Source organism: Telmatherina bonti, assembly GCF_933228915.1.
Source record: "Telmatherina bonti genome assembly, chromosome: 21".
NCBI classification, from domain to species: domain Eukaryota; kingdom Metazoa; phylum Chordata; class Actinopteri; order Atheriniformes; family Telmatherinidae; genus Telmatherina; species Telmatherina bonti.
Window position 1 is genome coordinate 30,455,595 of NC_136630.1, and position 15,967 is coordinate 30,471,561.

Genomic DNA, 15,967 nt, shown 5'->3' on the forward strand with positions numbered 1-15,967 from the left:
TCTCCTGAAAACCAAGACAATAATCTGACAGCTGAGGCTGACCTGATCCTGCAACCCAGATCCTGGTCCTGTTTCAGAGCATCAAGTCCTCTAAATCCACATTAAAACCCTTCATACAGACTTTATTCTGGAAAACTTGCAGCTTTTCAAGGATTTCAGAGATAAACCAGGACTTTCAAGAATGAAACATGTCTGATATCTTCCAGGCCATCTTTCCTAACTGGAAGTTTGTAACTTAAAGCCTGTAGAGGCCGCCGGGACATATGTGATGCAAACAGTTTCTGAGATATTTTGCATCATTTTATGGCAAAAACTTTGCTCAGCATCCTGTTCAAAACAATCTGATGCTCGTCTTCTGTCCCTAATAGTTACCATGTCACTTTAGTCATTTATAAATGTAGAAATATCACATGGTAATAAATATTTCCACAAAATTGTTTTTCTTTTTCTTCGTTTGTTAAAGGACCTAATAAAGATCTTATATTCAAAAGTTTCAATAACAAATATGCTAATTAAAATGTTAAACAGAGTTGATTATCCACGGCTTTGGAAACACGTTTCCAAAGCCAACCATCCCTTTAACACTCATCACTCCGTTCTTTGCTCATGCTGCTGCTCCATCATTTAAAGGATGATGTTGAAGCTTTGTGCTGTAACAGTTACCACCACAAGGGGGCAGAGTTGTAGCCAAAGAGCTGTTTTTATCTTCCCTATCCAAGATGAATTTATGTTTCCATTTCCTGTATTGCCTACAATACACAGGCTTGTGGGTAGTTTTTCAGCCTACCAGCTGATGAGAGGGTAAAAAAAAGAAAATGATAAATATAGCTTGACTAGACTCAGGCCCTCCCCCTCCCACCCTGAATATGATAAAACTAGTCTAGGAAATGTTTTTTTTTTTGTTTTGTTTTTTTGTTTTTTTTAGCCAATTCTGTGTTGCTGATTTGTTTTCCGGCACAGAGAACCTTTATAGCGTGTGTGTTCTGCATCACTAAAACTTTCTGGTTAATTTCCAGCATAAACCTTCTTCCTGTGTTTGGTTTCCATGCAGGTCCCCATCCAGGAGTCTCTCATTCTCTACAATGATCCCGAGATCGGTGATTTGTCTGTCCAGTGCTTCATGAGTGAGTCTGTCGTCTGGTAAAACTCAGTGAGGCCACGATTTTTGTGTTCCATCATTTATCCCTTTGCTGTCTCTGCAGACCTGATGCAGTTTATGGCTGACATACCACTGAAGAAGAACACCACCCAAGCTGACTGTCTGGGCCAAATCCTGCTGGTCAGAGCTTATTTAATTAGTATCTGTAATCAGACTGACACCACCAGTCTAAAAGTACTTTGTTCTCTGTTCAGCTAGGGAAGGAAAATGAGCTGATGAGGGATGAGATCTACTGCCAGGTCATCAAGCAGACCACCAACAACCCAACCAAGTGAGTCTTGGCAATTTATTGCAGATTTTCTGACATATTTCCATCATCTAATGTAAGATGATGTCGAGAAATACTACATGTCCATAGAAAGAGTGACCAACTATTCAGGCGCAGGGCAGTTGATAGGAAATGTGGACGCTCGGAAAGAGGTGCAGACAACTGCTCACATTAGTAGAAAGAGAGAAATGCTCAAACTGTTTTACTATTTTTATTCATTTTGTAAATACATGATTTACCGTGTAACTTTTGGCCACTAGGGGCGCTAAACCTGTAACTTCCCACAGGCCACATGACACCGTCGTGGAATTAGTCTTCATCTGTAACTCAAATAAAAAACTGACTCAAAGCAAAACTATGATTCAGTTATAGTTTTGAGTATCAAATGAAGCGGTAACTGTGGTACAACCATAGACAGTATAAAAAGAGATGGGCGGAGCCTCCGTGACGTCATCCATAGGTTTCTGAAGAGCTGAACTGAAGCTCGGTGGGCGGTTCCTACCATCACTATCTTGGCAGGGGCATGCGCGTCGTCTCGCCTGAAAATACATATATGGGCAAACAGGTGGAGCTGAGCGTCATGATGGATGATTGACATCTAGCGAACTCCGAGCTTTCTGTAGCTAAGAGCTAACCGAGCTAACCTGTAGATAACAGGAGATAACAGGAGCTAACCAGCTAACGGAGGTAAGCGGGCTAAAGCCAAGTCACGTTGTTAACCGGCTAAAAACCGCGGTTGTTCTACGTTCTTCTGACTTGAAGCGGGAGATTGGGTACCTGTCAATCAAAAGGACACGCCCCTAAATATGCCAAATTTTGAGATTAAATTATTTTTAAATCGAGGAGTAACAAAAAAATTCACTCCACCCACAGTTGTCATGAAGGTAAACCTGATCTATTAAACTGAAAATGGGTTTTTGCACCAGGCTGTAAACATGTTTATTCCTGCTGTAAACATGTTTATTCCTGATATATATATATATATATATATATATATATATATATATATATATATATATATATATATATATATATATATATATATATATATATACACATATTTGCACATCAGACTTATTTTTGACACAAAAGGGCTTTTGCAGGACCCCACCTTTTAATGAACAACTTTGTATTCTTAGTGAAAAGGTAATGCCTTCCATTACATATATTTCTCTGACTTTCTCAATCCACATGGAATAAGTGGGTGGCTCCAGTTTCAACCACTTGATGGTTACACATTTGAGTGCAGCGGTCAATAATATCCTCAAAAGGTTTTTTTTTTTTCCTTTCCATTGAAGCCATTGGGGATTACGCCCAAGATTGCCAAGCAAGGTTCCTTGTACAAAGATTGTTTGAAGACCATGTTGATGGCTGTAAAAATATCATCCCAAAACAGCTTGATATTGGGACATGACCAAAATATATGAGTATCTGTACCAATATCCATGCCACAGTTTTGCCAACGGGTGTCAAGGTTCCCAGTCGTGTATTTTGAAGTAATTTCTGGAGTTCTGAAAAATCTACAAATAACTTTCCATTTATACTCTCTCCAAATACTGGAACTGGTCACCAAATGTACCTCAGAGCATATAAAAAGTTGGTCTTTTTAACATGAGAGTTTATGGGGATTCGCTCTGTTTTGCAGCCCCTAGTGGATGAAGGGGAAACTGCAATTTTATACACTTCCACATAGGCTTCACTTTTAAATGCCAGAGGTTGCCGCTTGGGCACAACTCATGTCAATAACTTATTGTAATGAAAAACATTAGCATTAGCCTTTAGCTTATGGGACATTACAGTAGCACTGATTCCTATTGAACGAAACCATAAAACTAAACCAGGCCGGTTCCTCGTCGTTCTGGTACTTCTTTCATATTTATATTAATTACAGGAAATGCATTTATTGCTGCAAACCAACCCATCTTGTGTAAAATGTTTAGGGAGTCACGTTAGTTTTGGTCTGTAGTCGATTAGCATCAGCTAGTTGCATTTAGCTTCTGCTTAACACCACCTATATCTCCGATACGAGGACGCTGCTCAGGGACCTCAAATCTCATTTTGGCTCTAGTTACTCCATTTATATGAAAGCAAACTTGAACTTTTGCAGCTCTGGTGTGAAACATGATCTCCATCAGGTCCTCTGCCATTAGTCGTCTCATCTCAAAAGACAAAGTCCATCTTCTTCTAGTCGTCACCTTTAATGTAAAACTTCAATATTTAACCTGCAGACTGAGAGCTGGACAGTCTGAGATGGACAACCTGCTGCGACGTCCACTGTTTTGTCTCTGTAGAACGATGGATTTCAGATAGTCTGAAAATGAGCAGCTGCTTCTCCAAGATCATTGCTGAAGTCTTTCCTCCTTTGCATCGTGTTAACACACCTGGATGAACTTGAACCTTTACCTGAGAAGCTCATATTGATCATGACCGATCACTTTTTTACACACACAATTATGATGTAATATGTGTTGTTGTCCTTTTAATTCCCTCATTTTCAGACCTGGTCAGGATCGGAAAGCTTTCATGTGTACTTTGTGTTGAAGTTTGGGTTTTACTGACTCTACAGTAAAATACCAACAGCAGCTGATTAAACTAAAGCAGAAAGATAGACTCAAAGAAGCTAAATGCCAAGTTCCCAGTGAGGAGCTCTCAGATTTGGGTCCCAGGAGACGGATCCACCTGATCTGTTATGATATGTGTGTAGATCCAGTTGTACGCTTGGCTGGCGGCTGCTCAGCCTCACAAGTGGCTTCTTCCCCTGCTCTGGTACTCTGCAGCCCTACGTTGCACGCCACCTCTACGACATCTGCCAGGACTCCGAGCACCCATACCGAGGTAGAAGAATGACAAGTTGTTTTACCTCCTGAAGGTTTCTCTTCATGTTCAGCTTGTTTTCCCATGTTTGTCCTCAGAGCTGGCCTTTATGTGTCAGGACAACCTGCAGCGTTCTCTCAGCTTCGGTGGTCGGCGTAACATCCCCTCGCATGTTGAGATGGAGGCCATTCTGGTAAGATGAGCTGGTAAGGAGGATTTCATGATGACCTGCTTGCAGCTGATGTCACATCTTTGTTGTGTTCAGGCCGGCAAAACATCTCAACGTATTCCAGTCCTGCTGCCGGGAGAAGTAGAGTTCCCCATCAAGATCCACAGCTTCAGTGTAAGATTTATTCATGTCTAAACACCTGTCTGTAATAAAGCTCCCATCCTGCGTTCACCTGCGTTTCCCCGTGGCTTTTCTTCCATCTTGCTTTAGATGGCAGTAGATGTGGTCACGGAGCTGTGTAAGGAAATGGGCATCTTCCAGCTCAACGAAATCAGAGAGTTTTCCATCTTAGCCACAAGATTTCCAGGTAAATCTGCAGACTGGGTTGGACTTGTTGAAGCGTTGTTTAGCTGAATCTGAGCGAGTTGCTTTGACTTGTGGCGCACCTGAGGGGTCGGTCCTTGTTCAGCCTGTATCTGCTCCCGTTGGGTCAAATACTACAGAACTTTAACATCAGTTATCACAGTTATGCAGACGATACACACCTTTATGTGTCTGTCGCCTCAGTCCAACAGACTGACTGTGTCAGAGTTTGTAGGTGAGAAACGGCTGGATGAGAGGATTTCCTACAATGAAATGAAGTCCAAACTGAGATGATTCTGTTTGGTAGAAGACGGTCAGTGTTGGTAAACGTCTGGAGCTCCACATTCAGACTGAAACAAACGCTGCAAATAGACGAACAGATGTAGTGTTCTGCACCTCCTCCTGACTCCTCTGCTCCATCTTTCAGATGGTTTGGTGCGTCCCCTCCATGCTTCGGAGTACCTGTTTGACTTCCTGCTGGACAGTGAAACCATCTCCTTGTCCCTGAGGAGAGTCATGTGGGGGTGTCCCCTTTCCATCAGGAACGACCTCTATGTGGACTTCCACTACCAGCAGGTGACAAAAGCGTGGACAAAAGAGGAAGTTCAAAGGCACTGGTGTTTATTTTTTATCCATACCTGTGTTTGTGTGTTTAGCTCCTGGGTGACTACCTCAATGGAAAGCTCCTGCTTCCTCTGAATGCAGGACAGTCTTCATTAGTCCAGCAGGTTGCTAACCTGGCAGCCCTGCAGCATCTGGCTCTGGGGATGATGGACCAGCCCTCAGTGTGAGTAAAAAGGGTTGACAGACACAAGAAGAGCTTTGATGTTTGATGAAGTGAAATGTTTTGAGAGATTTGCTGATGGAGCACCCTGGATAGCTGCTGTATTATGACCACTAGTGCTTCAGTAAGTGATGAGAAGCATCAGTCCATCATACTTTCAGACAGAAGACTAGCAGTGTGGAACGCTGCCATCACAGCAGAACCTGGCTCCTTTAAGGACAAGAAAACTTCACCTTCCTGATACTTTTTATGCACTCCATAATATTAAATGTCCAACTCCAGTTTAGAAAAGCGAGGAAACTTTGTAAACTCCAACGGTTTAGAATGTCATCAACCCGATTCCAAATAGAATAAAAACAACTCATTAAATGTAAAAACTGAGGTATTTTACCGTTTCACAGGGAATTTCTAGTCATACTCATCCAAATAATTAAACCATCCAAGGTCACGTCTCCTGAGACGTCTCTGTCTCCGCCTGAGTCTGTCTCCTGAGACGTCTCTGTCTCCGCCTGAGTCTGTGTCCTGAGACGTCTCTGTCTCCGCCTGAGTCTGTCTCCTGAGACGTCTCTGTCTCCACCTGAGTCTGTGTCCTGAGACGTCTCTGTCTCCGCCTGAGTCTGTCTCCTGAGACGTCTCTGTCTCCGCCTGAGTCTGTGTCCTGAGACGTCTCTGTCTCCGCCTGAGTCTGTCTCCTGAGACGTCTCTGTCTCCGCCTGAGTCTGTGTCCTGAGACGTCTCTGTCTCCGCCTGAGTCTGTCTCCTGAGACGTCTCTGTCTCCGCCTGAGTCTGTGTCCTGAGACGTCTCTGTCTCCGCCTAAGTCTGTGTCCTGAGACGTCTCTGTCTCCGCCTGAGTCTGTGTCCTGAGACGTCTCTGTCTCCGCCTAAGTCTGTGTCCTGAGACGTCTCTGTCTCCGCCTGAGTCTGTCTCCTGAGACGTCTCTGTCTCCGCCTGAGTCTGTGTCCTGAGACGTCTCTGTCTCCGCCTGAGTCTGTCTCCTGAGACGTCTCTGTCTCCGCCTGAGTCTGTGTCCTGAGACGTCTCTGTCTCCGCCTGAGTCTGTGTCCTGAGACGTCTCTGTCTCCGCCTGAGTCTGTGTCCTGAGACGTCTCTGTCTCCGCCTGAGTCTGTCTCCTGAGACGTCTCTGTCTCCACCTGAGTCTGTCTCCTGAGACGTCTCTGTCTCCGCCTAAGTCTGTGTCCTGAGATGTCTCTGTCTCCGCCTGAGTCTGTGTCCTGAGACGTCTCTGTCTCCGCCTGAGTCTGTCTCCTGAGACGTCTCTGTCTCCGCCTGAGTCTGTCTCCTGAGACGTCTCTGTCTCCGCCTGAGTCTGTGTCCTGAGACGTCTCTGTCTCCGCCTGAGTCTGTCTCCTGAGACGTCTCTGTCTCCGCCTGAGTCTGTGTCCTGAGACGTCTCTGTCTCCGCCTGAGTCTGTCTCCTGAGACGTCTCTGTCTCCGCCTGAGTCTGTCTCCTGAGACGTCTCTGTCTCCGCCTGAGTCTGTCTCCTGAGACGTCTCTGTCTCCGCCTAAGTCTGTGTCCTGAGACGTCTCTGTCTCCGCCTAAGTCTGTGTCCTGAGACGTCTCTGTCTCCGCCTGAGTCTGTCTCCTGAGACATCTCTGTCTCCGCCTGAGTCTGTCTCCTGAGACGTCTCTGTCTCCGCCTAAGTCTGTGTCCTGAGACATCTCTGTCTCCGCCTAAGTCTGTGTCCTGAGACGTCTCTGTCTCCGCCTAAGTCTGTCTCCTGAGACGTCTCTGTCTCCGCCTGAGTCTGTCTCCTGAGACGTCTCTGTCTCCGCCTGAGTCTGTGTCCTGAGACGTCTCTGTCTCCGCCTAAGTCTGTGTCCTGAGACGTCTCTGTCTCCGCCTGAGTCTGTGTCCTGAGACGTCTCTGTCTCCGCCTGAGTCTGTGTCCTGAGACGTCTCTGTCTCCGCCTAAGTCTGTCTCCTGAGACGTCTCTGTCTCCGCCTAAGTCTGTCTCCTGAGACGTCTCTGTCTCCGCCTGAGTCTGTCTCCTGAGACGTCTCTGTCTCCGCCTGAGTCTGTCCCCTGAGACGTCTCTGTCTCCGCCTGAGTCTGTGTCCTGAGACGTCTCTGTCTCCGCCTGAGTCTGTGTCCTGAGACGTCTCTGTCTCCGCCTGAGTCTGTGTCCTGAGACGTCTCTGTCTCCGCCTAAGTCTGTCTCCTGAGACGTCTCTGTCTCCGCCTGAGTCTGTGTCCTGAGACGTCTCTGTCTCCGCCTAAGTCTGTCTCCTGAGACGTCTCTGTCTCCGCCTGAGTCTGTGTCCTGAGACGTCTCTGTCTCCGCCTAAGTCTGTCTCCTGAGACGTCTCTGTCTCCGCCTGAGTCTGTGTCCTGAGACGTCTCTGTCTCCGCCTGAGTCTGTGTCCTGAGACGTCTCTGTCTCCGCCTGAGTCTGTGTCCTGAGACGTCTCTGTCTCCGCCTGAGTCTGTGTCCTGAGACGTCTCTGTCTCCGCCTGAGTCTGTGTCCTGAGACGTCTCTGTCTCCGCCTAAGTCTGTCTCCTGAGACGTCTCTGTCTCCGCCTGAGTCTGTGTCCTGAGACGTCTCTGTCTCCGCCTGAGTCTGTGTCCTGAGACGTCTCTGTCTCCGCCTGAGTCTGTCTCCTGAGACGTCTCTGTCTCCGCCTGAGTCTGTGTCCTGAGACGTCTCTGTCTCCGCCTGAGTCTGTGTCCTGAGACGTCTCTGTCTCCGCCTGAGTCTGTGTCCTGAGACGTCTCTGTCTCCGCCTGAGTCTGTCTCCTGAGACGTCTCTGTCTCCGCCTGAGTCTGTCTCCTGAGACGTCTCTGTCTCCGCCTGAGTCTGTCTCCTGAGACGTCTCTGTCTCCGCCTGAGTCTGTGTCCTGAGACGTCTCTGTCTCCGCCTGAGTCTGTCTCCTGAGACGTCTCTGTCTCCGCCTAAGTCTGTCCCCTGAGACGTCTCTGTCTCCGCCTAAGTCTGTGTCCTGAGATGTCTCTGTCTCCGCCTAAGTCTGTGTCCTGAGACGTCTCTGTCTCCGCCTGAGTCTGTGTCCTGAGACGTCTCTGTCTCCGCCTAAGTCTGTCCCCTGAGACAGAGGGACCAGAGGCGTTTTCCTGTTATTATATGAAGAAACGAAGGACGCCTGGAGACTGTTGCACAGTTGTGTAAATGCAGCAGATTGATGAGTAATCGGCCAACCAGTGCTTCTGCATCAGTAACATTTAGTTTGTGTGTGTCGTCTGCAGGCAGGAGCTTACCCAGTATCTACCCTCACAAAATGGGCTCAGCAGTAAAACTGAAGAGATCCAGTCTTTCTGCCAGGGTCACATAGCAGCCATGCAGTCCATCAGTCCTCAGGAGGCCAAAATCCAGTTCATTGGTGGGTTTCCCCCAACACTACCACACACACACACACACACACACACACACACACACACACACACACACACACACACTGCCTCATCTTTACCCCCTCTCATCTCTGTAACAATTCATATCCTGCATTTCTCAGAGTTTCTGAGCAGCCTGCCTTTGTTTGGCTCCAACATCTTCATGGCCCAGAAGGTGAGCCAGCGTGGGTTTCCCTCCCCCTGCATCATCAGCATCAACCTGGAGGGAGTCCTTCTGCTTCACCCTAAAACACAGGTACCCCCCCCCCCATCATTTTCAGTCAAGCACTCTCCTCACCATCACAACTTGCATTGAAAATCATTTCATGTAAAACAGGACATGTAAGTATTTATTTTAGTTCTCAAGGTCTATTTTTATGTTTACCTGAGTCTAAATTCACCTTCATGTTTAGAGTTTTAAAAGATGTTTGCAGTAAAAGAAGAAGAAAGCTGAGTAAAGATAATGCAGTTTTCTAAAATCTATTAAATATTTCTGTAAATGATTCTTTTACAGTCATCTAAACAGCTTGAAGGCTGGAACTCTTCAACAAATATGCAAAGTCCGTTAACCGGTCCCAGTGAACTGGACCGTTCTTGGGACAGCTCGTCTTATAAACACACAGAGCAGTTTTTCATTTAAAATTGGCACCGACAGGATCAGCTGTTCGTTTCTCTGAAGTCTAACTCTTAAAACACCACTAGATCCACCTAAGGTCCATCTCTTCTCTCACCAGCAGCGTCTCGGGAACGCTGGTGTGTAACTCTGCAGTTAGCTTACCCTCAACAGTTATTATTTAACATTTCTGTCCTCTTCCATGCAGCAGCTGCGCTGAGCTCACCTACATTCAACCTGTAATTAATCATCTGTCTGCTGCAGGAGCAAGTGTTTCGCATTTCTCTGCCGGATGTTCAGTCCATGCGCACCATCCGTCCCAAGAAGCAAAGCAAAGTTCCAGCACTGGAAATCTGCTACGGGAATCCAGTCAAACCCCAAAAACTCACACTGCAGCTCCAGCAGGTAGAGCTTCATCCTGACACCTTCATTTTATTCACCTTTATTTAACCATCAAGTCCCACTGAGATCAGGAATCTCTTTTCCAAGGGAGACCTTGCCAAAGTAGCGGCCATACAGACACAAAACTATTCAAAACAAATAGAAAAGAAATACAGAAATAAAGACAAAAAAGACAGAGATGGCTTTTTAAGAAAAACATTGACATTCCTCCTTCAGTGTATAAAATCATTAATGGATTTTATTGGGATTTATTGAGATTGGATTATTGAGATGGATTTAGTTTTATTTCATTTAGTTTTTTCATTTTCTTTTCTTTTCTTTTGTATTTTTGTTTTGTTTCCTTTCACGTGATGCGTGTGTTGATGTGTGTTTCAGGCTAAGGAGTTGTGCCACGTCCTCGCTCTCATCATGGAGGAGCTGGTTCAACCAGTCTCAGCGTCAGACCAGCAGTAGATGATGATGCTGATCTTCTGGCCAGACTGTTAATATGACACGATAAACACAATGATGATAAAGAACACCGTTTAGCAAGAATGAACAAGGATAAATTAAAGCTTTAAATTCTGTTCATGGATGAACTTTTCTGTGAAAGTAAAGCTGCTTAATCATTATTCAGATTTTATGTATATTAATGTCATGTAATGATGAAAAGATAATTTATAAACACAAACAATTAAAAGTTAATGTGCAACATCCATCTTAGCCATGTTTTATTAGTGTAATGACTACTCAGTAGAAAACCAACGATCATCCATTCATCCATCCATCCATCCATCTTCTGCCGCTTATCCGGGGTCGGGTCGCGGGGGCAGCAGCCTAAGCAGGGAAGCCCAGACTTCCCTCTCCCCAGCCACATTTGCCAACTCTACGGGGGGAATCCCAAGGCGATCCTAGACCAGCTGGGAGATATAATCCCTCCAGCGTGTCCTGGGTCTTCCCCGGGGTCTCCTCCCAGAGGGACGTGCCTGGAACACCTCACCAGGGAGGTCCAGGAGGCATTCTGACCAGATGCCCGAGCCACCTGAACTGGTTCCTCTCGATGCGGAGGAGCAGCGGCTCTACTCTGATCTCCTCCTGGATGACCGAGCTCCTCACCCTATCTCTAAGGGAGAGCCCGGCCACCCTGCGGAGGAAACTCATTTCAGCCGCCTGTATACGAGATCTCCTTCTTTCGGTCACGACCCACAGCTCATGACCATAGGTGAGGGTAGGAACGTAGATCGACTGGTAAATCGAGAGCTTCACCTTCTGGCTCAGCTCCTTCTTCACTACGACAGACCGACGCAGAGTCCGCATTACTGCAGACGCCGCACTGATCCGTCTGTCGATCTCGCGCTCCATCCTTCCCTCACTCGTGAACAAGACCCCGAGATATTTAAACTCCTCCACTTGAGGCAGGACCTGACTCCCGACCCGGAGAGGACAATCCACCCTATTCCGGCTGAGGACCATGGTCTTAGATTTGGAGGTGTTGATTCTCATCCCAGCCGCTTCACAATCGGTTGCAAATCGCTCGAGCCAACAGGACCATGTCATCTGCAAAAGCAGGGACCCAATCCTGAGGCCACCAAGTTGGATCCCCTCAACACCTCGGCTGCGCCTAGAAATTCTGTCTATATAAGTTATGAACAGAATCGGTGATAAAGGGAAGCCTTGGCGGAGTCCAACCCTCACCGGAAACGAATCCAACTTATTGCCGGCAATGCGGACCAAGCTCTGACACCTGTCGTACAGGGACCGGACAGCTCGCACAAAGGGGTCCGGTACCCCATACTCCTGGAGTACCCCCCACAGGAGCCCCCGGGGGACACGGTCGAACGCCTTCTCCAGGTCCACAAAGCACATGTAGACTGGTTGGGCAAACTCCCATGCCCCCTCCAGGACCCCAAAGAGGGTATAGAGCTGGTCCACTGTTCCGCGACCAGGACGAAAACCACACTGCTCCTCCTCAATCCGAGATTCGACTATCCGGCGGACCCTCCTCTCCAGGACCCCTGAATAGACCTTACCAGGGAGGCTGAGGAGTGTGATTCCCCTGTAATTGGAACACACCCTCCGGTCCCCCTTCTTAAAAAGTGGGGCCACCACCCCAGTCTGCCAGTCCAGCGGTACTGCCCCTGATGTCCACGCGATGCTGCAGAGGCGTGTCAGCCAGGACAGCCCCACAGCAACCAGAGCCTTAAGGAACTCCGGGCGGATCTCATCCACCCCCGGGGCCTTGCCGCCAAGGAGCTTTTTAACCACCTCAGCAACTTCAGCCCCAGAGATAGGAAAGCCCACCCCCGAGTCCACCAGCTTCCTCATCGGAAGATGTGTTGGTAGGATTGAGGAGGTCTTCGAAGTATTCCTTCCACCGACCCACAACGTCCCGAGTTGAGGTCAGCAGCTCCCCACCTCCACTGTACACAGTATTGATGGAGCACTGCTTCCCCCTCCTGAGCCGCCGGATGGTGGACCAGAATCGCCTTGAAGCCGTCCGGAAGTCTTTCTCCATGGCCTCGCCGAACTCCTCCCATGCCCGAGTTTTTGCCTCGGCAACAGCCAAAGCCGCATGCTGCTTAGCCTGTCGGTACCCATCAGCTGCCTCCAGAGTTCCACAGGCCAAGAAGGACCGATAGGACTCCTTCTTCAGCTTGACGGCATCCCTCACTGCTGGTGAGGGATACCAACAAGTCCTGGGATTACCACCAGGACAGGCACCAACGACCTTATGGCCACAGCTCTGGCTGGCCGCCTCAACAATAGAGGCACGGAACACAGCCCATTCGGACTCAATGTCCCCCGCCTCACTCGGGACATGTTTGAAGCTCTGCTGAAGGTGGGAGTTGAAGCTCACTCTGCCGGGGGACTGAGCCAGACGTTCCCAGCAGACCCTCACAACACGTTTGGGCCTGCCAGGTCTGACTGGCTTCCTCCCCCACCATCTGAGCCAACTCACCACCAGGTGGTGATCAGTTGACAGCTCTGCCCCCCTCTTCACCCGATTGTCCAAGGCATGTGGCCGCAGGTCCGACGATACGACTACAAAATCGATCATCAAACTGCGGCCCAGGGAATCCTGATGCCAGGTGTACATATGGACACTCTTATGTTGGAACATGGTGTTCGTTATGGACAATCCATGACGAGCACAGAAGTCAGAGGGGGGGGGGGGGGGGGGGGGGGCATGCCTCCCAATCACTCCCCTCCAGGTCTCACTGTCGTTGCCCACGTGAACATTGAAGTCCCCCAGCAGAACAATGGAGTCCCCAGAAGGAGCACCCTCCAGCACTCCCTCCAAGGACTCCAGAAAGGATGGATACTCTGAACTGCTGTTTGATGCATAAGCACAGACAACAGTCAGAACCCGTCCCCCCACCCGGAGGCGGAGGGAAACTACCCTTTCATCCACCGGGGTAAACCCCAACGTGCAGGCACCAAGCTGGGGGCTGATGAGAATGCCCACACCTGCTCGGCACCTCTCACCATGAGCAACTCCAGAGTGGAAGAAAGTCCAGCCCCTCTCGAGGGTACTGGTTCCAGAGCCCAAGCCATGCGTCGAGGTGAATCCAACTATATCTAGCCGGAACCGCTCAACCTCGCGCACAAGCTCAGGCTCCTTCCCCACCAGAGAGGTGACGTTCCACGTCCCTAGAGCCAGCTTCTGCAGCCGGGGATCGGACCGCCAGGGTCCCCGCCTCTTGCTGCCGCCCAGCTCACATTGCACCCGACCCCTACGGCTCCTCCCGCAGATGGTGAGCCCATGGCAGGTGGGGCCCATGTAACCCTTTCGGGCTGAGCCCGACCGGGCCCCATGGGTAAAGACCCGGTCACGAAACGCTCGCTCTCGTACCCCACCTCCAGGCCTGGCTCCAGAAAGGGGTCCCGGTAACCCGCGTCCGGGCAAGGGAACATTTCTGCCCAGGTTTGTCGTCATCATAGGGGTCTGTGAGCCGTACTTGGTCTGGTCCCTCCCCTAGACACCTGTTTGCCATGGGTGATCCTACCAGGGGCATAAAGCCCCCGACAACATAGCTGCTAGGATCTTTTGGGACATACAAACACCTCCACCACGATAAGGTGACAGCTCAGGGAGTGGGTCTTCAAGTTCAAAAGTTCCATTGATTTCTTGCCTTGGCGTGATCTGATTTTCTGGATCCTCTGGAAGAACATTTACAATACTGCTGAATTTTTCTGAGTCCAAATGTTCATCTTCACCTTGAGTCTCTGACATATCTTACTGAGTTGGGGTTGCAGAAAGTTAATTATTTTCCTGACATAAGGAGTTGGAAGTATGAAAGGGCGAATGAGTGCTTCAGCAGGGGTGATCTGGTTTTCTGGGTCTACCTTTAACATCTCTTTGAGAAGACATATGAATCCATCCGTCTTCAGGTTCTGTGGGCTCGTTAGGCACTGTGCAGCCTCTGCAGATCTTCCAGATTTACCTCGAATCACAAGATCTTCCTGGATGTCCTTTATATTCATCCGCTGTTTTCCATTTCCATTCTGAACCTTCATCTGTCTCCACAGAGTTAAAAGAAGTTTCTGTTTTGAGTCCTCTATCCAGTATGTAGGTAGGAATGACAGAGGCTGTGAATGTAATCAAATAGAATGAATTATTTTTGCGTGACGTGAAAAACTTTAATTTACGTCCCACTCTGTAATCCAGAGCAAGATCAGTGGCGGATTTGGCTGTTCATTGTGACTGTAGGTGAAGTCGTGCAGGTGTCCTCTCTGCTCCTCTGACTGGCTGCAGCTGCAGCCGGAGCGACTGAGTGCTTTAGGACGGGGAGAGACTCTCGTTCTGGCAATAACTTTACAATATGCGCTTTAAAGTCAGTCGCCAAAACACCAGGAAAGTCTCCAATAACTCCTGTAAAAGTCGCTAGATTTGTCGCTAGTCGCTTCTCCCAAAAATAGTCGCCAGATTTAGCGAGAAAGTCGCCAAGTTAGCAACAGTGGCTACACGCTGCCTCTAATGACGTAGCACGTAGCTCACGTGATGTACGTAACGAGGTGCGCTTGCTTTAACTCTCTGTGCAAAGCGGTGCAGAGTCGAGGAGGAGGGAGGAAACCCCGCCCACAGCTAAAAACACCTGCGTGACAACAGGATAATCGAATATGACGAATATAGACATTTTCTATATCGCACAGAGGACTAGCCACCATATCTCCAGTATATTCGATATTTCGCCCAGCCCTACTTAGACTCTTCAAACCTGGACTGAAATATTCCACATACTATGCAGATTCATTGAAACAAAGTCTCGGATTTATGAAACATTTATTTTTTATTATTTATTTTGTGACAAGCCAAATTATGGATTTTTTTATATTGTACAAACGTCAACCCGTATGATATTTGGTTTTGCAGATTATAATCTTATCTGGGGAGTACCCAATTATAGTTTTGTTATACAAGACAAAGTCATACTTTCCCTTACTCTTTTTTTTAAACAAAACAATTAAATGTAAATCTTTACATTATGTGAATCCTGAAACATTGAATTGAAATAATTCCCCCATCAGCCAGCATGTCATTTTTTATACTATAAGTAGTCTTTTTATTCCACTGTGTAACACAGTAGCTGTATGAGGCAACTGATGTTATCACTCTCCTGCAGTACATCAAAGACACCAGTCTTTATTTCTTGGAGATAAATATGTTTTAGAGTTATTAGAAAATCATATGAGTCAAATCTCATTCTTACTTGTTTGCCCCAGTATATCTGGAAGCGTAACATATTAAAACCTTGCTTTCATTTATCCACAGCGCTGCAGTCGGTGAGCCTACATGCTACAGGATCAGAGGCATACAGGGCTGACAACTGCTTCCTTGCAAATGAGCTTGAAATCATTTTAAGCATTTATTTATTTATTTTGCATGTAATCTTCACTGGCTTGAAAACACACTTACAGCTCAGCAACGCTGCTTCTGTGTAAGAAACAGATTATAAAATTGATCTGATGCTGTAATCTGACACTTTTTTTTTTTCTAGCAAGCAGTGGCTCATAAGAGTGGGCAGATTGATCCTAAATC

At 47.7% G+C, this 15,967-nt stretch overlaps 1 protein-coding gene across 1 annotated transcript in view; it reads left to right on the forward strand.

The window, feature by feature from the left end:
* The window catches only part of myo15b (myosin XVB), a gene marked incomplete at both ends in the record, with an annotated part of 103,976 nt that overhangs the window by 81,326 nt on the left and 6,683 nt on the right, over window positions 1–15,967 (forward strand). The window contains 12 exons of the mRNA XM_079260648.1: window positions 1,052–1,124; window positions 1,203–1,279; window positions 1,354–1,430; window positions 4,132–4,262; window positions 4,340–4,434; window positions 4,507–4,584; window positions 4,681–4,777; window positions 5,201–5,349; window positions 5,430–5,560; window positions 8,790–8,923; window positions 9,056–9,189; window positions 9,811–9,951. Coding sequence (XP_079116774.1) covers window positions 1,052–1,124; window positions 1,203–1,279; window positions 1,354–1,430; window positions 4,132–4,262; window positions 4,340–4,434; window positions 4,507–4,584; window positions 4,681–4,777; window positions 5,201–5,349; window positions 5,430–5,560; window positions 8,790–8,923; window positions 9,056–9,189; window positions 9,811–9,951 — 1,317 coding nt within the window. The remainder of the gene's footprint in view (window positions 1–1,051; window positions 1,125–1,202; window positions 1,280–1,353; window positions 1,431–4,131; window positions 4,263–4,339; window positions 4,435–4,506; window positions 4,585–4,680; window positions 4,778–5,200; window positions 5,350–5,429; window positions 5,561–8,789; window positions 8,924–9,055; window positions 9,190–9,810; window positions 9,952–15,967) is intronic.